The sequence below is a fragment of the Peromyscus californicus genome, unplaced genomic scaffold (genome assembly GCF_007827085.1).
Source record: "Peromyscus californicus insignis strain IS unplaced genomic scaffold, ASM782708v3 Scaffold_1__1_contigs__length_55948999, whole genome shotgun sequence".
Lineage (NCBI taxonomy): Eukaryota > Metazoa > Chordata > Mammalia > Rodentia > Cricetidae > Peromyscus > Peromyscus californicus.
Genome location: NW_026294492.1, coordinates 40,310,170 through 40,334,371, shown reverse-complemented (window position 1 = coordinate 40,334,371; position 24,202 = coordinate 40,310,170). Strand labels below are relative to the sequence as shown.

Sequence of the window (24,202 nt, the reverse complement as noted above, 5' to 3'; positions counted from 1 at the left end):
GAACTCTTTTACACACAGTATTAGAAGCAGGATTGCACCACTGATAAAAACGTGATCAGTGAAGTGCTATGCTGTACTCTTCTCATAGTTCAGGTGCTAGGAAGCTGAAGCAGTAGGATCACTTGAGCCCAGAGCTCCCTGATTGTAAGACACGGTGCTGTCTCTCTACTTAGCATTGGGTTCACCATATTATGAGTGTCCAGAAAAGCTTCTGAATTTTTGCCTAGTATTAGTACAAAAAAGTAAAGTAAATACATATTTAGATGTAGCAAATACCATCTGATTTTCTACCTATTATGTTTACAAAGAATGCCATGTCATTTGATTTCAAATTACCTTTTCATTAAAGAAGATGCTGCATGAACTTACTGGCATCTGATGTTCAGGATGTCAGAGTTTATGACCTCCTCCATTCAGCTGCCATTCTTACAAATTATCTTACATTTTCACTTCCGTCTTTACTACCTTCTCTCTTTTGTAAATTGTTTTTACTGTTTCAGTCATTTAATTGACCTGAGGTATTCACTCATAAGCCGTATTTATGTTCTTATTTTAGTTGAATCTCAAAGATCTTCTCAAACAGATATTGAGTTCATTCAGGCCCTATCAATTATATTACTACACATAGATTCAGTCAAAGCTGTAAGGACAAATTGCATGTATTCATATATTTCATGTGTCCTTTTCAACTCATTATGAAAGAATATATCATTTATTTTTACTTATTTTATTTAGGACCTTTCCTGTAATCTTCCTGCACAACTAAATGTATGCTTTCTTGTTATATGACATTGGGAACATTTTAAATAACAAATTGTTTGATTGTATGGATCAGTAAAAAATTCATAAAATAGATAAAGATTTAAGAGAAATGTGGATTTCCCTCCTTTGGAAAGTACAAAGGGAAGCTTACTATGTATGATTTATTTTCTGGACACAATGATCCACTTTACTTTCTTCTAAATGTCCTTGGGCTTGGCAGTGTCGACATGATTCCACAGGACTATGAGAACTGGAACCAGGATTCCTTGCTTTATTTCATTGTACAGATATATGATGGGATTTTGTGTGATGGGTATTGTGAAAACACTGAAGAAACAGTAAACACTACATAAATTTGTCTTTGTGCCACTTCAGAGTTACAAGGAAAGCTATTAATTGGCTAATGCCAATTTCCAAAGTGTGTGTTTCAGGAGCTGTGAAGTATGCAGTCAGATATTCTAACTTGAAGATATCATGGAATGCCTTCTGAAAAGCAATGTTTTTGCCAAGATGATTCTATTAATGAGTGATATTTGGCTAGAAAAGATGGGGATGAGGTAGGCAAGGGAGAGTGTCTCAAAGGAGAATTGAAGGAAGTCTTGTATATCTCAAAAGAGTAGGGCAAGGAATGATGACCGTGAGATGGAGCTTAAATCAAGCAGTGGGGGTAGTATGGGACCTGAGAGTGCACAGATACATCACTAAAAAGGGAAGGTTTGTCCAAAGACAATGGTAAAGGTTTTGTGGTATGCTTAAGTATTAGTTGGTGTGTGGAGAATTAGTTGAATTTATTGCAGAGAGATACAGGAAGATGTTAAAGATGGTCAGAGTAATTAAGAGGGATGTACAGAACTGGTTTTGGATGATGCCTGAGGAGATGTGGGTCACCACAGACAATGGGAAAACTCTAGTATAAAAATCAACTTAAGGAACCATGTAAATCATAAAGTTGTGAGGCAAGTTATGCCACTGAGAACTGCCATGAATATAGGCTAATAAGGAAGTCCACAGAGAAAAGGATATGTGTTTTGAAAAATATTTTGTAGTTACCTTTCAATTTAGGCATGTAAAAACATAATCATTATACAAAATCACATAGTTCCTCAATAGTCACATTGCCCTAGGACAGGAAATATTAAGCTTTTGCATATTTCTATAGTATACATATACACACACACTAAAAGAACACCAACTATGAATACATTTTAAAAATAGAGTTGGAATTTTTTGCTATGTATATCATTTTTAAAAAGATAATCAGTTTATCAAAAATTTATTTCTACATTATGAAATACAAGTTTACAACATTTAAATGATTACATGGTCTAGAGAAATACAGCTCAATGTTTTCATTAAATATATATTTGGCTTAACCGTGTTTGGATTTTAAATTGAATATTAACGTGTGAAATATTTTCAGTCACATTGACATTTGAATAATAGGCTCACTGAGATGATCTAAATGATAGTTTTTCCCTCTTTTTCCAAAGGTGTATGAGCTATGTTAGGCTAGGTTTACTATGGTAAGTATAATACATCACAACATTAGCATAGAAAGTGAAAGCCCCTTATAAATAATTATAAATCTGAGGGGAGGGTGTACCTGTTTTCTTCTCTAGCAAAACACCTCAGTCATTCTATATAGGGAACACTATAATTTAAGGTTTCTTTCAACTCTTAATCCTTACTCAAGCTATTGCTAAAATGTCTCGCCTCCAAATCCTATTCTACCTGATTTTAATGAAATAGAAAGACTTTTCTTCCAATATACTCTACTGAGCACTGACAGCAGCGCAGACTCCTTTTAAGTGCTTTATAGATCAAGAAAAGACTCGTCTATTTGCAAGCTTGATTCAAGGTCAATGTGAACAGTGTTTCTAGCAGACAATGTTTTCTATTCAGAGACGCAAGGCTTTCATTTAGTTCAGATCTGTAGCTAAGAGCCAGTGTTTACAGCTTCATTTGTCCCTTAAGCTCTTACACCTTTTCAAAAGAGAATAACTTAATAGTAAGCGGGTATTTGAGTATACAAAGACTGAAATATAATTTCTTCAAATGCTATCTGCTTCAGCATGTTAGACTTTAAATGAAACCGAAGGACACTCAACTCAAAGTCACTCTTGTCAAAGCCTTTCCTAACTCACGTTTGGATAATATGAGATGTAATCTCTTATGATGCACAAGTGATTGATAAACCAGTTTTGGTGGAATGCACAAGAACTGTTTGGACATTGTGGTTTTCTTAAATGAAATGATAAGGGAATATGTGGTCTTAATAGGGAATAAAGTATGCTAGGCCTATTTGAGATGCTTCGGTGTGCCGAAGACGGTGTTAAGTTTCGTGTTCATAAATTACCAATCTGGAATAAGAGGTTGAATGTCTTTTGAAAACTTAAACCTGTTGTAGCTGAACATGTTTAACTAGTTAATAAGAAACATCAAAAAGACAAAACCCTGAGGTCAAGGGTCATTTTTTTTGTAAAGCGATTATATGCTGTTTAAATTGGTTGTTCGGGTCTGTCTATAACATAAGTTTAATAACCTAGCTCAAATGCAGATTTCTAATTTTCAATTAACATAGGAATAATTTTGTTTGCTAAAATAAAATAAATGAATGAATGACAAGTCTGAGACATGAGATGTTCTAGGTAGAACTTTTTAAAATTCCAAATTTCAAAAAATCATGTGGCAACTGTATAGCTCAAGCTTTAAGTATTAACTTTTAACCTTTGACCTTACAGATTTTAACCAATGAAATGTCTCTTTAAACTTTAAAGGAAACAATGATAACGAGCGCCTGGCGATTGCTAGACAGCGAATTCCATATCGACTTGGTCGAGTAGTTGATGAATGGCTACTCGACAAAGGTAAAAACATTGATTAAAACTTCAAATAAAACAATAATTTGAACATAACCAAGTAGTACTTCATTGTAACACTAATAAACATAAAAAATAAATTTTCCGTAAAACTAAATTAAAAACAAATTTAAAACAGTAAAATGTAGATAGTAATATTTGCATACCTTGTATAATAATTTCTATACATTTTTAGAAGTACCAACGGTTTAATAATCTTACCCAGTTAACTTAAGGTTAAAGGGACTGTTAAATATAATCCACTAACTCAATCTATGAAGGTACTCAGAGCAAGCATTAACCAAAAATGATAAATCGTTTATAGATTATATCCATGTTCCAGCCTCTAAATTATTAACTAAAACATATGTAGTTCGGATATCTTTATCATGGTCCTGAAAAAAAAAAAACTCTTTGTTTAAACTCTAGGAATCTTAAATAGTGGGCAATATGAATTGCCAGTCAAAATGAAGTCCCTTTAACGTTTGGAAGCTTCTGAGACCATTTGGGAACAAACCTAATTAAAACTGAACTTCAAGTTGTGTGCATGCTTTATGAGCGGAGGGAACTCTGCTCACCCTGGAGTCTCCATTTGATGATAATGGTACTGTTGCTAGGACTGTTTGATGGAAATGTGCCATGATTTCTCCATTGGTTTGTGTATCATTCCTGAAGCCGCTTTTTACATCTGAAGCTACTTTTATTTTTTTTTTTCATTTTATTTTGTTCTGTTTTGATAGACTTGCTGAAAGCCAATCAGAAAAATATTTTTGGAACTTTTTTTTGACTCTGACAAGCTCAATATAAACATTTGTTTCCTTTCAGTGTGATTGCCGGAAAATAGAATAATTGAAATAACAATGGATTACTGCCTTCCAAAAAATAAACTTTTCTAAAGAATAGCATATAGAGTTATATGGGCATTATGTGAATTATGAAATTTTTTACAATAAAATTTAAAATTAGACTTTAGCTCCTACAGATTAGTTTACTTCAGAGGTGATTTTAGGATAACAAATATTTGAAATGTTAGATATATCATACTTTTTAAATTTAGCAATTTAAATTTGAGAGACCAACAATAAGCTCTTGAGGCAAAGGAAAAGGGGATCCATTAAAAACTGATTTGTCATATATATGTTTGATTGGTCTTTTAGCAAAAGCACTACATTTATAATATGTTGAAAATTTATAAGTATTTGCCAGTAATTATGCATTTCATGGACACCTCATTTCTAAGCAATGAATTATGAGTCAAATGCCTCTCTTATAGTTTATTGCTCTCATTATCCACCCCATAAAAGATCTGTTTTATCATCCTTTGTAGAATGTAGAGTTCACAATCAACATTTTTGCATGTATGTAATATTATTTTTACAGGGCGTCAGCTCACAATCTTCAATAGCCAAGCAACCATAATAATTGGCGGGAAAGAACAGGGCCAGCCCTTCCAGGGCCAGCTCTCTGGGCTTTACTACAATGGCTTGAAAGTTCTGAATATGGCAGCAGAGAATGATGCCAACATCGCCATAGTGGGCAATGTGAGGCTGGTTGGTGAAGTGCCTTCCTCTATGACAACTGAGTCGACAGCCACTGCCATGCAGTCAGAGATGTCCACCTCAATCATGGAGACCACCACAACCCTGGCTACCAGCACAGCAAGAAGAGGAAAGCCCCCCACGAAAGAGCCTGTCAGCCAGGTGAGCATGCATGCCATTCTTTCATTCTGGATCTATACTCACAAAAGTGGCCTTTTCTGCGCGTGTGTCTTTTCCAAACAGGATTTTGTTTCTGATCTTGTGTGCACGCCTCTCTTGTGTATGTGATCCATCTTCCATGAATATGAGTTGTGTGGATGTTGTTGAGGAGAAGTCTGTATACACACACACACAGAGGCTCTGTATTGATTTGGTAGTTACTAGCTCAATTTGACAGCCTTGGTTTAGCACATACTGATGGGGGAGGATCTGCAATTTATGCAGAAACTTTAATTTTAAGGTTAACAAACAAGTAAATTAATGGCATATTTGAAAAGCTTTGTTTATTTAAGCTTAGCCTTTCATCAAAATGAAAAGAGGTGAGGTGTGTAGATTTCATGATGAATGATGAGCCTCTTTTCTGTTTATGAGGTTGTCTCATTGGGTTGTTTGAGGGCGAAGAAGTGAAGTATACTACCAAAAACTGTCTTGAATGAAGATATTTTGTATTATATGTAATGAATTAATGATGTAATTAAACAGAATTCATGTTAATTAGTTTATTACTAAATTCTGCATCTGCAACTTTTGAAAATAGAATTATTAAATGTGACATTGGTAGAGTTGGTAAGTTTATAAATTCAATGGCAAAATTCTTACTGATCGCCTAGATAATGTGTTGATTTCATCATTGACATTCCAGCAGAGAGAGCAGCAATAAAGACTTATTAAATGCCATTGATGCTGTGGAAATGCTATTAAATGATATGAGATCCTTATTGATATTTGTAGGTTTTGCATATATCCAGTTGTTAATTCTTTCAGAATTTCGTGGGTTTTTTTGTGGTTCAAGATTGGTGGCTTCATTTTGGTTTTAATAATAAATGCCTTCCATAGTTACCATATAATGATTTTTCAAATATATGATCCTTACTTACCTAGGAAATTGTATTTCAAAGGAGAAACTAATGACAATGATCATTTTAAAAACTGCTTTGGGATCAGGCGTTTGAAAGAGATTATCAAATTTAGAAAGAAAACACTAGATAGTGAGCTCTGTGCGTGTTAGTATTCTATCATTTTGTTAATATGGGCTTCAAAGGAAAAGAAAAAATGTGTGCTGATTTTTTACTTTGAATAATATGGAATGATATGAAATGAATAAGAAAGAAAAAAACCTAAGTACTTAATCAGGTGAAGAAGAAAATAGACCAACTGAAATATAAATTCATAAAGTGGTACAGTGCTATACTGTATATTTTACAATAATATGAAGTCATTTTATCTCATTTGGATTTTCTTCCTTATTTGCATCTGGCTAGTAAGTAAAGTGGGCTGTCTCATATGACACACTCCATTATGTATTTATTGATAACTATCTACATGGACAGAATGCGCTCTGGGCATGTGGACATAAGCAAATGTCGCTACCTCATGACATTAATTTTGGTAGGAATATTTACTTTGAAGAGCATTATGTTGTTAGTTATCTGTACTGTGTTTAGATTGATGATATTTTTGATGATATAGCACTTGGCTCCTTGGATAAAGACTTACGACTTTAGACAGACTCATGCCTGGTCATGCTGCTGGGTAGTCTTTACTTGCACTTCATTTAAAAGTTCTTGTTCAGTTGATGGTGACCAACTTGCCAAGGTGAACCTGAAATAGGAAAAATTAAATGTAAAAGAATTAGTAAAATATTTCCTTTACATAAAAGAGTTCCTGAGAAAGTATTCAAGTGTATTATTTGGGGTTGGAAATGTTTCTGCAAATACAATTTAAGGTAGTTCAGTATTTTTATTACTAAGCCTGTATCATTGTTAATTAATTAAGTAGCCAAAATTCCTACATAAACTTGCAGGTGTTTCAAAAGAATGAACAATGACAACCTTTATTTTAATGTAATTTATCAAATAACATCTGCTGTTTATAACAAAATTTAAATGTGCAGATAACTCTTTGATTTAAAAGACAAATATATAGTCAGCAGCATTTTATAAAATTAATTAATCCAAAGAGAAAAGGCTTAAGTCTTTCATGCTATTCCAAGTTCAAGGGCAGGAGTGGTTTCTAGAAGTAAAGAATCTAATTAGTGATTACCTGGTTCATTTAAGGAGATATTGAGTTAAATAAAAAACTACTGTCTTCATTTAAAAGTAGATATTTTAAATCTTTAAAATTTTCACAGAGCAATAACAACAATTAAATAATTTGTATAAATATATTACAGACCAGCTGTTACTGATATTCAGTGGGAGCAACAATGTCTCATATTTAGAAATATTTTTGAAATACTTTTATAGCCACATGTGTATGATTTAAGGTAACAATTAAGCATAAACTATGAAGGAAAGAAAACCACTCTGAAAGAAAACAAATGATTTTAATGATAGGATAATTATTTTCAATTTTTCATCTCAGAATTGAATTTTTAATTTCCCTATAAATACAAAGACATTACTGATAGATAGATGATATATAGAGAGATGATAGATAAATAGATGATATGTAGATATCATATATATATATATATATATAGTGTTTGATGAAAATTATACAAGCATCTTAAAATTTTAATAATGAGTGATTTGTAATACAAATTCCAACTCTGAAAACTTTGCCTACTTTTGAAAGGTTAGGTGAAACATCTGTCCTTAAACTTTGTCCATAGTGACCACATCTGTTTGCTTTGATCCAGTCCCCCACTAAATTGTGTACTGAAGGGGTCATTCCATTTTTCTAAAGCCACACTGCACTGTTTTTTTCAATCAAAGCGTATTTTCTTCAGTGATAACACTGAGCCACTTATGTGACAATGACAGTGTAGCGAGAGGTAGTGGCATGTTCTAGAACTGTGGAAACAGATTTTTGGTCCACCAGAATTAAATTGGATTCATTTCAAATAGATGATATGACATTTGTTCAGGTATCCTGCAGGGCAAGGACTGGGTGAGAAATGCATTTCAGGTTTCACAGAGTCAGTGAATAGAGGAGTGCTCAGAATATCGTCCGCAAAACCCCATCTATTCTTACCTATAAGTAAATATGCTTTAAGAGATAAAAAGAAAGAGTTTTTTCTTCTGAGTGATGGTAAGGTCTCATATTGGTTTCTTAACCTTATATGATGTAGACTAATAAAATAGTACAGATGACTACCCAAGATGAAATGGCTTTTTTAAAAAAAGTATTGAACAGGACAACGTTGATACCTTCTACAGGGGTTGTATAATATTTATGTATTTTGTTTTACTGGAATACTTAAGTCAAAATATCTCTCACCAACTTTCTGAAAGCCTATTCTCACAAAAGAAAAAAAATTAGCACAATTCATTCTTAGAACATAGAGAGACATTTGGTCCTGGAGACTGCCATGCAAAAATTTTACATGCTATTGCTGTGTCCTGTTCTGAATAACTTCTGCATGGATCTTTGTGAAAATGACCAAAAGGACAACATCCAAGCATCTTAACCTTTTTCTGATTTTTTTGATTAACTTATTTATTTATTGCTAACGTGCGATTTCCTTGAAGATCAATATTATGATTTTTTTCTCTGGAATATTACTTGGTATTACTGAAATGTTCTTGAAATATTCATTGGTATTTTCTGTTCTTCCCTGCAAAATTATTTTACAAACTATATGAAGAACAGATAATTTGGAACCTTAGTGATTTTTTTCTTATAGAAAATGTGGTAAAATAGAAATAGCATATCAAATCAGAGACTGTGTTTTATTTTGAACACAAGCACAGCCACACTGTCCTGTGATTTGAAAGACTGATTAACCTTCCCTCATGTTGGCGTTTTTGCCACTCTGTAATAAATGAGTCACTAGGAGTCTTTGGAACTCTTCTCAGTTTTTAATTTTAATTGACTCTAGTCTTGATGTGCTTAATTAGTTCCTCTCATCATTATTTAACAAAGCATAGATTTACCCCTTTCTTTTTGAAAGGACAGCCACACATCCCAGTTGCCACTAAGAACTCCCATGTTTACCTGTTACTTCATGTAATTAGTAAGAGTAGCTCTTTTTAGTTCTCAGAAACTTTTATTTCTGTATATAAACTGTATTGTACTGTGCTTTTCTCTTATATATATAAAACTTACCTTGGCAAGAGAATCATACTTCCTAATAGTAAATATTGAACCTCATTCTTTATGTGCATAGCTCGAGCTGGTTGTCATATCTTGACTTGATTTTTAGAATCCATGACCTTTTCATTTTATTTCAAAAATAAAATCTTGAGAAAGTAAAGAAAACAATGCTTTGAGAGATTTTGGTTTGGATTCTTTTTTGCTGGAGGGGTGTATTTCAAACAATTCAGAAAATATTACGGATGGAGACAGATTCACTCCATATAGATAGACTGTCTTGGAGCTGTTCTTAGGCTCCAGGATGAGTTTTTTCCAGGTGAAGCTAGTACATCTACTCAAGGCAAAGGACTGCTAAGAGCTGAAGTCTTAGGGATAGTTGTCAGAGAAGTGCGCACTTCACATCTGTCACTGACACTTACCACTCATTCAAGTTTTTATGAAAAGAAAGCCAATTAGTGTTCAAGTGGGGAGAAATGTTTAATGTCTTGCATACTGCTATTGCTTCTGTAAAGCTTTTAGCTATTCATGAAAAATGAATACTATTTGTTTGAAAACTATAAGCACATATTTCCATGAAAAATATCTAGAGTTAACAAAATACATTTTGTAACTCCCAAGAACAAAATTTTATTTTTATTAAAAATATTAATTAACCTTTGCTGTGGCTTCATTATTAAAAAATAACAGTCTTATTTATAATTATGCATGTTCCTGATAACCATTTTGCATTTTTAGACTACTGGTGGCATGAATAATTAATTTTAGCTTTCTAACCCACTCGTTCTGCTGAATTCCCTTAAATTAATGTACAATTTTACAGCAGGCTTTAGTGCATGTTTGAAAAAACACACTTAGGTGGAGATTTTAAAGGATATACAAAGCCTTGTTCTCTGAAACTAATGGTGCCTGTTGAGAAAAGTCTAATTCATTGCATTTCATTTTTTTAATTGTGGGTAAGCAGTTGCTATTTGGAAGGTGTTTTTCTCTCTCCTTGCAGGCTAGCCAAAGTATCAAAGGTGCACATTTTAAAAAGTTTTATTTTAAGACCACTTTGTATAGTGCATACATAACCTTTGGGGTCTGGATGTTTGAATGGATAAAAAACTATTCTACTGGGATATGCAAGCCTGGTCTTGAGATATCTTCTGATAAGGCTGGACCTAGGCAATATATGAAGTCATTCATAAGCTTACTAAGTCAACATAACACATTTGCACAGCAGTTACAGATGCTAGTCTAGTCATTGGAAATCCAGCATTGCACAAAATTCGACTTTCTTGCATCAAATTTGCATTGTAGTTGAGGAAGATGAACAGCAAACAAACAAGCAAATGAATACTACCCATGGGATGCCAGATGTCATAGAGGAAAATTATTGGAGAGTCCTGAGTGAATGCCTGTGGTTGTAGAAGCCAAAAAAGAAATGGAAATTCTTTTGAATAAATGAGTTTAAGTGATTGTTGATGAAGGCGTCAGTTATCAAAGAACACTTGCATGTTATTGTTAAGACATACCCTGAGATCCAGAGCTTTGCACCTTCTCTGGATTGTTCCAGTGGTGGCAAATTGCTCAGTTGAGGACCTAGACGCCAGGGAAAGTAACAAAAGAGACACCAAGATACACTCTGTCTACTCGTAGCCTGTGTCCTCTGACTTCTAAGTATCTTAATTAAGTCAGAAGTGTAACCCAATCCTAGGGTATGTGTGCATCTGAAGATGAGACAGAAGTTAAAGAGGTGTGGTATTATATTATTCTATCCCACCTGTGGGAAATAGAGGTAGATGGAAGCTACATAGCTCAGTGCTGGCTACCTCCTCCTTCTTTTGATGGCATTTTTAAAAATATATTTATTTAAATTTTTATTTTATATACCAAGCACTGTTCCCCCTCCCTTCCCTCCTCCTGCTCCCCCCCACCTCCCCCATCCCACCCCCATTCACTCCTCATATGGCTGTCTTCTAAGTATTTTAAGGAGAATTTTTCCTTTGCCCTTACACATGATTTCATCTTAAAACTTAGTTTTATCTATCTATCTATCTATCTATCTATCTATCTATCTATCTCTATCTATATCTATCTATCTATATCTATCTACCTATCTATTTATTATCTATATCTAACTGTCATCTATCATCTCTCTCTATCTTTCTGCTTATCATTTATCTTCTATATCTATTTATCATCTATCATCTATCTATCTGCTGCCTATCTAGTTATCTTCTATATCTATCTATCTATCTATCTATCTATCTATCTATCTATCTATCTGCCTATCTATCTGCCTATTTATCTTATCTATCCATCTATCATCTATCTGTCATCTATCCGTCTGTCATCTATCATCTATTTATTTATCTATCATCTATCTAGATATCTAGCTATTATCTATCTGTCTGCCTGCCTGTCTGTCTATCTATCTGTCTATCATCTATCATCTATTTATTTATTTGGGAGGAAGGTGCTAGGGATAATACACCATGTACCAGGGAAACATTCCACCACTGAACATATTTCATTGCTTTTTAAAACATTTATCTGAGATAAACAAATACAATTCATAAATTATAATACCTGATAAAATTTTGATAGTATTTAAAGTGAATAACATTGACATTTAGTCCTTATTCTAATAAATAAACAGCCAGCCTTGCCTCCATTAATTTTTAGCCATAATTATTGTAGATTTCACCCACATATCAAATTATTGTTTTGAAAATGCAAACATAAGTACATCATTTCCCACACTAAGTCATCCAAGCATATAAAGGGCAGATTCCTGACAACATTATCCATAGCCTGCTTCTTGTTTGCATCCTGAATGGTTCATTTCTGCCTTCTGTCAAGATCCTACTGCACTATGACAATGACCTGCAGAAGTCATACCACCTGCCAATCTCTTCCCTTTGAAGCTCATCCCCACACCCTCCCCTAGGCTCATTGAAGTCTCATTCTCTGCATGCCCTATGGATAAGTTTTGTGAATTAACATTCCATTTCACGACTCTACAAATCATGGTCTCTTTTACTTGCTAAGTGATCATAGTACTTGATGCATTGATTTGAATGACTAAATTAATGAATCAACTAGCATCTGTCATTCCACATTTGTATTTAAAATCATTTTTCATATAACAAATATGAAATACCCCATATCAATCACTTTGAACAGTATCAGATTTTCAACCTGTATCCTATATCATTAATTGTATTTCCTTTTTGTCTAACATTAACATATTAAAAAACAGTGAAATCATCTACAAATATTTATATGGCCCTAAATGATTTCTATGGCCCTTCTCTATTTACTGTGTTATGAAGGCAAAATAAGAGACCTAGTGTCCTTGAAGTCCTGAATTTCCCCTTGGGCTCTGAGCTTTACTAAAGTTTCCTTCAAAACATGGAACACTAGCCAAGTTATGCCTAAGAACCCATCTCTGAAAGTTTACAATTCTTCAGTTCTGTGACTCAGTTTCAGAAGGGTGAATTTTGATATTTTGTGGCCATTTTCAACATCATGCTAATTTCATGTTTGCGCAGTTCTATAGTTTCTACAAACATATTTTGTGCAGATCAGCAGTCTCTGCAGAACAATAGGCAAATACTCCATGCTTGGGTCACAGACTTGGAAATAGAATCCTTAGAAATGTGAGCAGTTTGTCCAAGATCACGCCAAGAAAACCTCTTCGAGCCTTGACATGCTGTATTACTTCCCATGTAGGTCTTCAGGCCTTGCTCATAAATATGATCCATGCTGTAGTTGGAGGAAGGGCTCACAAAGCTCCACCTGTAACTTTAAATCTATTGGAAGTTGATGGCATTTGGGAGAGTGAGAGTCATTAGGGCTCCGATGGGTTGTTCCTATTCCAGTGGATGGCCTTATATCCATGCACTTATGCATAACACTAATAACAATGGATTTGAAAACTACAGCCATGGATTTTTGGAGGGAGATGTGCTGAGTAGGCTCTAAGAAAAGTTAGAATGGGGAAGAGGGGACAGATAAGATCAAAATACATTGTGTGCGTGTAGGAAAATCTCAGCACTTAAAAATTTTAAATAGAAAAAAGTATGGCTTATGCTGGGCACCAAAAAGGATAAGATGATGAACCCCATGATTCAAGGCAATTTTGCATGGTTTTTTTAAGGAGCAGGATAACATAGGGGTCAAGGATTCCAGTGTGCCATGCCAAATACCAACTTCCCTTATACCAAACACACCATGCTCCTTAACCTCACAACATTCTAACTTCTTGCATATATAATTGACAGATTAATGACATAAGCTTATTATCAAGATTACATGACTCAACATAGGATAAGAACCATATCAAACTGTGGTTATATAAGCAATTTTACTGCCAATAAATGAAATTTTCATATTACTCATCCTAAAATATAAATTAATTAAAATATTTTAGTTAAGTGCTTAGCACATATTATTGCTACTACATGACAGTTATGTTTGAAAAGTCTTCCTCAGTAAAAACAAGAAATTAAATCATCTTTATAACCTTGACAGCTAGTTTCCTTATTTTTGAAATTAACTGAATTTTGTTTCTGAATCAAAGCCTTGAATGTGTGGAATGTGCAAAGCTAAATTCTCTTTGGATTAAAATGGCATTCTTCCTACAGGAATGGGAGGAGGAGAGGTGGGCATAGTAAAGAGTTGATAATGATGCCAACTGCCTTAGTTACTATTCTACTGCTGTGAAGAGACACTATGACCAAAGGAACTTATAAAATGAAGCATTTTAATTGGGGGCTTACTTCCAGTTTCAGAGGGTGAGTCCATGACCATCATGGTGGGAAGAATAGCAGACAGGCAGGCAGGAATGGTCATAGAGCAATAAATGAGAGATTACATCTTATCCACAACCAGTAGACAGAGAGAGAGAGACAGAGAGTGTGCCTTGGCCTGGTGTGGGCTTTTGAAATCTCAAGGTCCACACATCCTCCAACAAGACCACCCCTTCATCAACAAGGTCACACCTCCTAATCCTTTCCACCAACTGCAGACCAAGCATTCAACTATACGCACCTATGGGGAGTCATTCTTATTCAGACTACCACACAGAGTGTTATCATTGACAGTTGGGGGGAAGTCTCCAACATGAGATATACAGCAATGTGGGGACACTTGTATGGTGAATCACTGACCACTGATGCCATACCCTTCTGAACCCTTCCTTTCTACCTGCCAGCCTCAAGTTACTAAGGACCAAGCATTCTGTAAGTGCCTGGTAACTGGTTCCTAGTTATTAACAGGCAAAGTGATGCCCAGTGTAGTACCAGATCTTGAAGATATTACTACAGTATCTGTCTCAATAGCATATGCTGATTAGGGAGCTAAAAATTCATGATATGTTCAGGTACAAAACACTTAAAGTCATTCAGCTGTGAGTGAATGAGATTGAGTTTATAGCTCTTGGTATAATTTCCTTTGCATGTTGCACTGGAGCAATAAAATAGAATTGACACATGGCAATAATTTCAGTAAAAGAGGATTGGGAAGTTGGTATCTTCTCTAAGACATTTATTCTGTTATAGGATAACATATCCTTTGGTTAAATAATATCTAAAGGGAAAGAATATACTTATATATTAATATTTTCATCTGACCACCACTATAAATAGTTTGTACTAATATTTCATAAACCTCTTGTCTTTGAATACATTAATATTCCTACAATAAACATAGTTATTTCTTTATTCCTACACATAATCATCATGAAATGATAACTGTGTCTGAATATGTGCTAATAATGCTGTTATCATTTATGATATGCAAGGCAATTAAACCTTATTCAATTAATTAATGTCAGGATTACTATATAAATTTGTGATCATTTCTGACATGTTTTATCTTCCAGAGGCTTATTATTTAAAAATTTTCCAAGTATTTATATGTAAACATCATAAGGCTGTAACCTCAAGAGAAGGGTTAGGTCATTCACCTGTTTTTTATTAGGTATTAACCAAACAAGCTTCACTCTACTTCATCTCTTCTCCTTTTATATAAAGTCCTAAGCTGGTAGGTAGCCGTGGCATTAAGCAATAGGTTTTTTTTTTTTTTTTTAAATTTATTTTAATTTATTTTGCAATACAATTCAGTTCTACAGTCTGTAGTTAGAAGGATAATTTAAGAAACCAAACAGAAACTAGTCATGGTGACACATCCGTGCTATCCAAGCATTAGGAAAGCAAAGATGGGTTGCAAGTTTGAGACTGGCATGGGTTGCATAGTGTTTCTCTGTCTTTCTGTCTCTGTCTCTGTCTCTCAATCTCTCTCTGTCTCTGTCCCTCTTTCTGTCTCTCTCTCTCTCTCTCTCTCTCTCTCTCTCTCTCTCTCTCTCTCTCTCTCTCCCTAGCTCTATCTCTCTCTGAAAGAAAGAAGAAAGGGGAAAGAAAAATACCAATGTCTGTGTGTGTATGTTTCTTCATCCTAAAATGAGCCTATAAATGTATGCTATTTTTACTTAACATTAATAATTACTGAATAACTTTTGAACAATTCAGTCATACAATACCTTTACCAGGTATGAAAATGCTATTCTTGAGGATGACATAGGAATAGAATCTAATAAAAAGAACCATTTCCCCTATCTCTTGACTATTAGTGAGTCCATACACAAATTAGCAAATTCTCTGCACCAACAATGGCAAAGCTTTAGAGCATCACAGATTTGGTGTCTATTAACAGCATCACTGATACAATTGAAGCTCAGAGACAAATTTAACAGAGGAAGGTATTTTAATCCCTTTGTAACAACAAGCATATTGGGAAATGCACTTCTATTATTGCACTCATCAGAGTGTTGGCAATGTGCTAGACAGTATCTTGACTGTAATCACCCACCTTCTATCCTTGGTGTGTTTAAAATCTATGTTATATTTGTAGAAAAAAAAATCTTCCATAAGAGATGTCATCATCCATTCTGTACAAGCAATAGTGGTGGTAGCCACAGCCCCCTTTCCACCCATCTTTAAAGTTTTCTGATGTAGTGGGACATATATATTCCGGAAGAGACCTGTGCACTGACCTGAATTGCCGTCTCTATACATAACACATTACTTTTTGGTATGGGCTCATCATTGTTATACTTACGTATAATAGTGTAAGCCAAGAGTAATGAGGATTCAAATTCATCATGACAGGTTCTATGGAACTATAGGAGAGTATCAAATAAACTTGCCAAAATCAAAGCTCTTAGCATGGCATTGGCACATAGTAGGCATTCAGGTTTTCTTTCCTTCATGGCTTTCTCTATAGTATGCCATGTCCCTTTTCCTTGTCTTCCTCATCTTTTCACCTTCATCCTTTCTGTACTGTGATAAGTGCTACTTTAGATACCACACATCAATGATGACTCAAGTACTAAAAAAAGAGATTTGTTTTTTTTTCTGAATTTTGCCAGCACTACCCTAAGATTTGAAAACTACAATATCCCACTCTAGATGCCTCATGATATAGCCTGGTGAACCTTATGAGGAGTCTGTACCTGCTAAACATGCTGTTTCAAGATCTTCAACATCCAACATTCTGTATGGGAAATTTGACCCTGGAACACTAAAAAAAAATGAGACATTTTCTGTCCCTCTAACTTACCTTTATCCTCTGTCTCCTGAGTGGGTCTCAAAGGAGTTGTGTAAATACCTAGAAAATTATGCTGTTTTTGTGTCCACAATTCAAATGGGAGTATAAATTTGTTTGCAAAGAGAAAATATCCATATTCTACTTAAAGAGAATTTCTGAGGGTTTCTGATAATACCTGAGAGATGAAAAAGATTCATCAAAATTCTGGCAGAGGGCTTACATAACACACACAGAACCCTGAGTTCCATCCCCAGCCCTGCCTAGAAGAGCAAGAATAGAAATGGTACACACCTACAATCTCAGCACTGAGGAGTTACAGACAGGGGTATCAGAAATCCACGGTCAGTCTCAGCTACCTAGTGAGATGGACTGGCCTGAGCTACATGAGACCCTGTCTCAAAAACTAACAAGTGAAATCCATTCTCACAAATCCTGTGGTGACATTCTCATGTATGACTTTTCCAAGCATGACATAAACTACCTGTTTGTTGATAACTTTAGAGTGAGTCAGCATGGCACCTGGAACAGGACAGAAGACAAGGTAGTCTAGGGCAGATGTGACCCATTTCCTCATTGTGAACTGAGGATTTTCAGCTATCCAGACCAAAAAATGTTCACGGTAGTGTCTTTAAGTAATTAGTTTTGTCACTGCAGCTGGTCATGGCGTGTTTAGGTAGCTAGGTTATATGCATTTGCCATGCACCTACGTTATATGGGAACATATTTCTGACAAGAAACTAAGACAAAAAACCACGCATAGAGTGCCCTGTCTGAAATTTGTCTTTGGTATACTACCCATAATAAAGTACGTATCCAGCAACATAACAGCACAAATCCCAAGTGCCCGCTTTGGGTGCCAGTGACTCTTCTTTTCCCCCTTTTCTTCGTGGTACAGCTGTCTGTGTCATTCTAAATCCTCCTTCAGGTTCACAGCATGAGCCACTTTTAAGCCTTGCAGAAGCCTAAGCTGAAACCACTTTCTCTATTCATAACACACAAGAAAGCTCTATGAACCAACATTCGTGGAAGTATGTAGGAAATTATTTTTATCAGAACTTGTAACCTTTTGCTTCATTTTCGACAGGTATTTGAAGTCAGGACCTTTGCCTTACTAAGCTTTGTTGATTGCCTGAAGCACTGCTCAGTGCCAAATAGACAATGAGAAAGTGGCTTTTGTAAGAAGTAATTAATGAAAACATAGAGTTCACACCCTGTCACTGGGAAAAAAATATTATAAATTGCTTCATTCTAAATTTTCTCAATCTTATGAATATTCATATACCATAAAGATTATTATACATATATGCATATATAGTGATATATGTGTATATACATATATATATATAAATGAGGGGGTAATAGATTGATTTACTTCAACTATAAAAGCAATTTTAAAATATAGCTCTTAGGTGTTGATATTATATCCACACTAGTTAAAGAAAACATATGAGGCAGTGATAGAGAGGTGTCAAAATCCCCATTTCAGTTATATATTATGGACATTCTCCACATGAGACCCGAAGGAAGCTCCAACAGATGTTTTTTCTAAAATGAGAAGAAGGACACAAAGAACTTTTAATCTGCCTATCGGTTAGAGAATACCAGCAAGGCTAAAACACATTTCCCAAGGGTTCAATCATCATTTTGAGTCTTTGCTTCTTCACTGAGGCAGGGAAAGAGGGATGCTAATTGTCCCTCTGACTAGCATTGTTTAGAAATAGAATTGTTGATATGATGTAAGAATAAATATCAAACTGTCTTTTGATCATATGGTTTTCATTTTCTAGAGTGCTGTACCTTTGATGGTATGAGCCATAGTTAGCCTTTCCCTTTGATGGCTGTGTTGAGATATTTAGGTTGTGACATTTTGAAACATGGAGAGTAGTTGGCCCATGCAAACAACTTTGGAATTCACGTATTTAAATGGTTGTTGCAAATCTTTGAATACCTTTGCCCAACTTTAGATCATTGAATTAACAAGAAAAAAATTCTATAACAGAGACAACAAGAGGCCTGTGATATGAGATACACTGGACTCCACTTTAGCAGGGAATCTTGACAGGGCTCCAGGAAAGTTGTATATGCGTGCATAAGGTTATGTTTGTTGGCTGTGGCTGAAAACCAGTGGAACTGTTGGAAAACTATAACATTCTGTCCACTGAGACCTTAAAGCATGTAAACGCTATTGGCAAGTTGAAATGGGAGCAGAGTACAAATAATTAGAGAGGTAACGAAGAGAAGATCAGAGAAACATGCTAGCCGAACACTAATTGGATACAAAGATATAATGAAGTCTGGGGAGTGGAATTAATTCTTCGTGAATGACAAATCTCGACAAAGCCTATGAAGTGCCAAAGGAATTTATTCTTCTTGTGTGGGTTACTTAAAAACACAGTATATTTCAAAGGGTAATAGCTCAAATGGCTAAGAGCAGCATTAGTTAGACCATGTTCTTTGATACTGCTCCTGAGACAACTTGTGAGAATCTGGCACCATTCACTTTTTCTTCTTTGTTACATGTAGACAAAACAAATGGGAATAGTTTGAAATAATTTCTATTAAGGTAATACAAGAATACGAAAAGAAATCAATATGTTTAGCAGATGGTATATGATAAGCAACAATCCCGAGCCGGGTGGTGGTGGCACATGCCTTTAATCCCAGCACTCGGGAGGCAGAGCCAGGTGCATCTCTGTGAGTTTGAGGCCAGCCTGATCTTCAGAATGAGATCCAGGAGAGACACCACAACTGTACAGAGAAACCCTGTCTGATAAGCAACAATCCTCATCTATTTCTGCCACACCTCAGTCTTATTCCTTAGGGGTGGTGTCTTTTAGTAATTCCCCTTGTTAATTAGGTTTATATCTTTAAACAGTGCACCTTCGCTCCCGCTATTCAGGTATTCCTTTTGTACAACACTGATGAGATCCTGAGGATGCAAACTGAAGGCTGAGACAGGTTTTGTCCCCTGCTTTCTCTGCTTTTACTGTATTCTAGAATATAAATATGTTCATGCTGATTTTGTATGTATTTCTATCTGTTGAACTTGAGTGAGGGTCATTAAGTAATATACACCTGTGTGTGTTTCTTGTCTCCCCCCCCATCTTCCCCCCATTGGGTCTCTACATTAGTAAGATGATGTTGCTGGTCCACCCGTGGCTGTAGCTCCCCCCTCTTTGCACACATCACAGCATCTGGCTGTGGGTCCAGCAGTGGTAGCCTTCATGCTGTGTGTGGCGACTGTAATCAAACTACCGCTATTTTATCAACAAGGATTCCTAAGTGGACATACAGTAATGAGCGTTCGCACACCATTACTATAAAATGAGTTCTAAGACCAGTCTCAATCAGCGTTGAGGTTGATTTCCATATACATTCAATATCGTGTTGCTTGGAAAATACAGAGTAGAATTTTCTAAGAACCAAGATCAAATGTATTTTCTTCAGGAGACTTTCTTAAAATCGGGCCATTTTGTTGTGTCTTGTATGTGGGTCAGACTTTCCTTCCAGAGCATACTTCCTGAGTTCCTAGGCAGTTTCTCTTTTTCTCTTGTTTTGCTGCTCTCTCCACTGTTGGCTTCTCAGTCACACCTTCCACAGAATCCCATGTTCTCCATTTTGGTCTTCTGTTCTTAAACACAGTTATAGGTTTCTCCATAGTGCAAGAGGAGAGCCAAGCAGATTGGGCAAAGCGAGCCGTGAGGGACTTTGCTTTGAGGGGAGTTGGCAGGGCCAGCACCCACCTCCAAGCCAGGAGAACACACCTGTCTTTGAAAAATTTCATTCACTTTCAAAGAACTGCCATGGTAATTTCAATTTTTGTTTGTTTGTTTTTCCATTGGAGCTGGGGGGTAGCCAGCTGTCCTATAGTCTATGTAGTTTTATTAGTCTTGTTCTGTGTAATAAATTATTCTCAATTTGAATGGCTTAAAATAGCAAACACTTACATTGCTGTTTTTTTTGTGGCTTTAAAATACGGATCAGATTTTGTAAAAAGGCTTTGACTCAAGGTCTTTTGTGAGGTTAGAGATGGACTAGAAGGTTCAATTGACTGTGTCCATGTATGTGCAGGTCTGTGTGTGTGTGTGTGTGTGTGTGTGTGTGTGTGTGTGTGTGTGTGCATGTATATGTTTCTGGGTGTACACATATGTGTACACATGTGTGTCTCTGTGTGTTCAACCACATTCAGTGATTATTGTCAGGTCTTGCAACTCAGTTGTGAGCACAGAGACCTCTCCTCAGCTAGTAGCTTGCTTCTCTTGGGGCAAGTGACCAGATTTTGAGAAGAAGAAAAGCACAGAGAAATTTTTGAACCTAACTAAAGATGTAATGCTGCATCCTGCTGCTGTCCACCTGCCCCATTACTTAAGAAAAGGCCATTACAGAAAAGTATGAATGCCAAGAGCCAAGACCCTCTGGGGCCCATCTTAGAGATCCCTAAAATGTCATAGAGTAAAGAGATACAAATACTAGTATGGTTTTCATGTGTATTCTCTTTTAAGTTCCCCTAGGCCTTTTCCAGATCTGCTCACACTTACCTCTGTTTCTCTGCCTGAGACTGTAAGCTCTGTTGCCTCCCATTCTTTTCATTCACCAACTCATTTTCAACTACTCTCAACCCCCCCACCACAACTAGGTATGAAAACTCATTGATGGTCCAGATGTTGTATTTAAATGTTTATGAACCTATTTTTGTGAAGTCTTAGGAGAGAGACAGAAATATATCTGTCCCTCCCAACCCAAACTGGACATAGGGAATATTTGTCCTGATGGAGGAGTGAAGACAGTTTGGTACTGGTGGTTGCTGCACTACCAAAATCAGTCTGCAGAAAAGAATCCCATATGCATGTCAGATGACCCCTCTTCATATTCAAGCTACAGATCAGGAGCTTTCTGGATGCCTACAATTTATCTAGCAGTCAACTTGTAGCATACTCTGAAACATGAAGAAAACATGTTAGTTCAGGATTCCAAGTTGCCTCTTTTACCCACACTTGCTTAACCTCCCAAAACGTCTTCTGCTGTTTCTGGTATTGCACTTACACAGCCCCAGTGAATCATTTAATCCACCTAGATTGACAAAGTTTAGCAATAAATATTTGCACTCAAAGGCCAATCACCCTAACTCTAAATGACTCTGCGGTTGATAAGGGCTGAGTTCTCTGCATCATTTTATTGTCATTCATTTCTGATAGCTGGAAGTAGATGATGTAGCAAGACCACACAATAGCCTCATGCTCCTTATCTTTAATGAAATCTTCGAAGAAAATGGCCTTATATTTCTGACTTCACAACCCTCTATTCACCAATGAAAAAAACCCAAAATGAAAAGCCAGGTATAGTTTTATCTTGGTATCCTATTTCAATTTGTTGCAGAGGTAAGGAACAGAAATATTATAGAGATATTGTAGTCTTGCTAAAAGTAGGTGTTTCTGTTAGGCGTATTCCAGCATTCTGATTTTTCCGATTTTGACTTCAACAGTATTTTTGTATAAATTATGATAATAATTTGAACAATATTACCGTTTGCTTTTCTTTAAAAAATGAGATTAGAAAACAAATGAACAAAAAAGTAGAGGATGCAGCTTAGTGGCAGTCCCGAGGTCCTTAGTCCAATCCCTAACACCACAAAACAAAAAAAAATGAAAAAAAAAGAGATAAAATTGTTTCCATTTTTATTATAACATGTTTTTTTGTTTTGTTTTGTTTTTTCGAGACAGGGTTTCTCTGTGTAGCTTTGCGCTTTTTCCTGGAACTCACTTGGTAGCCCAGGCTGGCCTCGAACTCACAGAGATCCGCCTGCCTCTGCCTCCCGAGTGCTGGGATTAAAGGCGTGCGCCACCACGGCCCGGCTTATAACATGTTTTTATAACTTACAATAAAATAAAGAAAAATTAAAATGATTTTAATAGCTGCCACGTTCAGATAAAGACAAGTGTGTTCAAGAGTTTACCAATATTTGGAGACATTGGATTGTTAATGGTTGAACAATCTGTTCCATTTATCCCCATTCTCAATAGATTGTCCTCTAAATAAAAGCTGTTTCCATTCCTTTCTGGGGAGAGAAAACATTAGAGTATCTCACTTGCTTAGCAGACAGTAGATGCCATGTAAGTCCTATGTTAGTGTCCTGTCTGTTCCTCCACAGGGTATTCAGAAGCAAACTTTGATAGTCAGTGATTGCACTTCCAAAAAGGTCATTTCCAACAAAGAAGAACAACACAACACAACACCACACACACACACACACACACACACACACACACACACACACACACACACACACACCACTTTTCATACTCCTGTCTTGATTAAAATGATTTATAATAGTCACTGTTTCTGCATGAGGCTCCATTCTCCTACCTTTTGCACAATTGTATATTAGGCTGTTTTCCATAATACATGCCCTGTGGTCATCTTTCTTTCTTTAGTGTCTTTATTCAGATGATAAGCTAAAAAGATAAAGAATGTCTTGAAAGGGAATTGTTTGTCTTCCTGAAGAATATTGTCCAGATTGCGATTTAGCTCCAGCATTTTCTTTTCATTCATGTTGGTACTACTGTAAAATCAGTTTTGTTAAACATCTGGCAACAACTATAAGCGTAGTAGGTTTATGATTTTTTATTACACCTTTAATTAGAGTATTTTTTAAAATTTCATGCAGTGTATTATTATCATATTCACCCCCTTCCCAAAAATCTTTCCAGATCTATCCCTACTGCCCATTCACCCTACATCCAATTTTCATTTGTTAAAAGTTTTAATTAAAATAGAGTTATATCCCTTTCTACCCTCCCATCCATCCCTCCAGTCCCTCCTGGCTGTCCCCCCTGAACACTTCCCATGTCCCCCCACTCTCAAGTTGACAGTCTCTTTTTCTTTGATGGTTATTGATACATACATATGTATATGTATGTGCATGCTCAAATGTGTGTAAATACAACCTGCTGAGTCCATTTTTGTTGTTTTCGTATATATGATTTCAAAGCTGATGATTGTGCTTGTACAACCATCCATGGAGCCCATACGCTTAAGTATGAGGCTTGTCCTGGAGTGTGGTCAACCTACCAGGGATCTCACCATTCAAGAAATTATTTCTGCTTTAGTTCCTGAACTCTAAAGCTCTTTTAATGAACAAAGCCCAAACACCCCTAAGTGAATAGAGATGGTGAATTCTACTTTACTAGAAAGGAA

The 24,202-nt window shown here is 35.8% G+C and overlaps 1 protein-coding gene across 36 annotated transcripts in view; it reads left to right on the top strand.

Annotated features, from left to right (window-relative positions):
- Nrxn1 (neurexin 1) overlaps positions 1-24,202 on the top strand; it is a 1,064,135-nt gene that overhangs the window by 925,579 nt on the left and 114,354 nt on the right. For 22 of the 36 annotated variants that reach the window (XM_052746549.1, XM_052746545.1, XM_052746543.1 and 19 more), the window contains 2 exons: positions 3,540-3,629; positions 5,001-5,320. In XM_052746549.1, coding sequence (XP_052602509.1) covers positions 3,540-3,629; positions 5,001-5,320 — 410 coding nt within the window. The remainder of the gene's footprint in view (positions 1-3,539; positions 3,630-5,000; positions 5,321-24,202) is intronic. The other 14 variants (XM_052746560.1, XM_052746558.1, XM_052746564.1 and 11 more) reach the window with 1 other exon arrangement.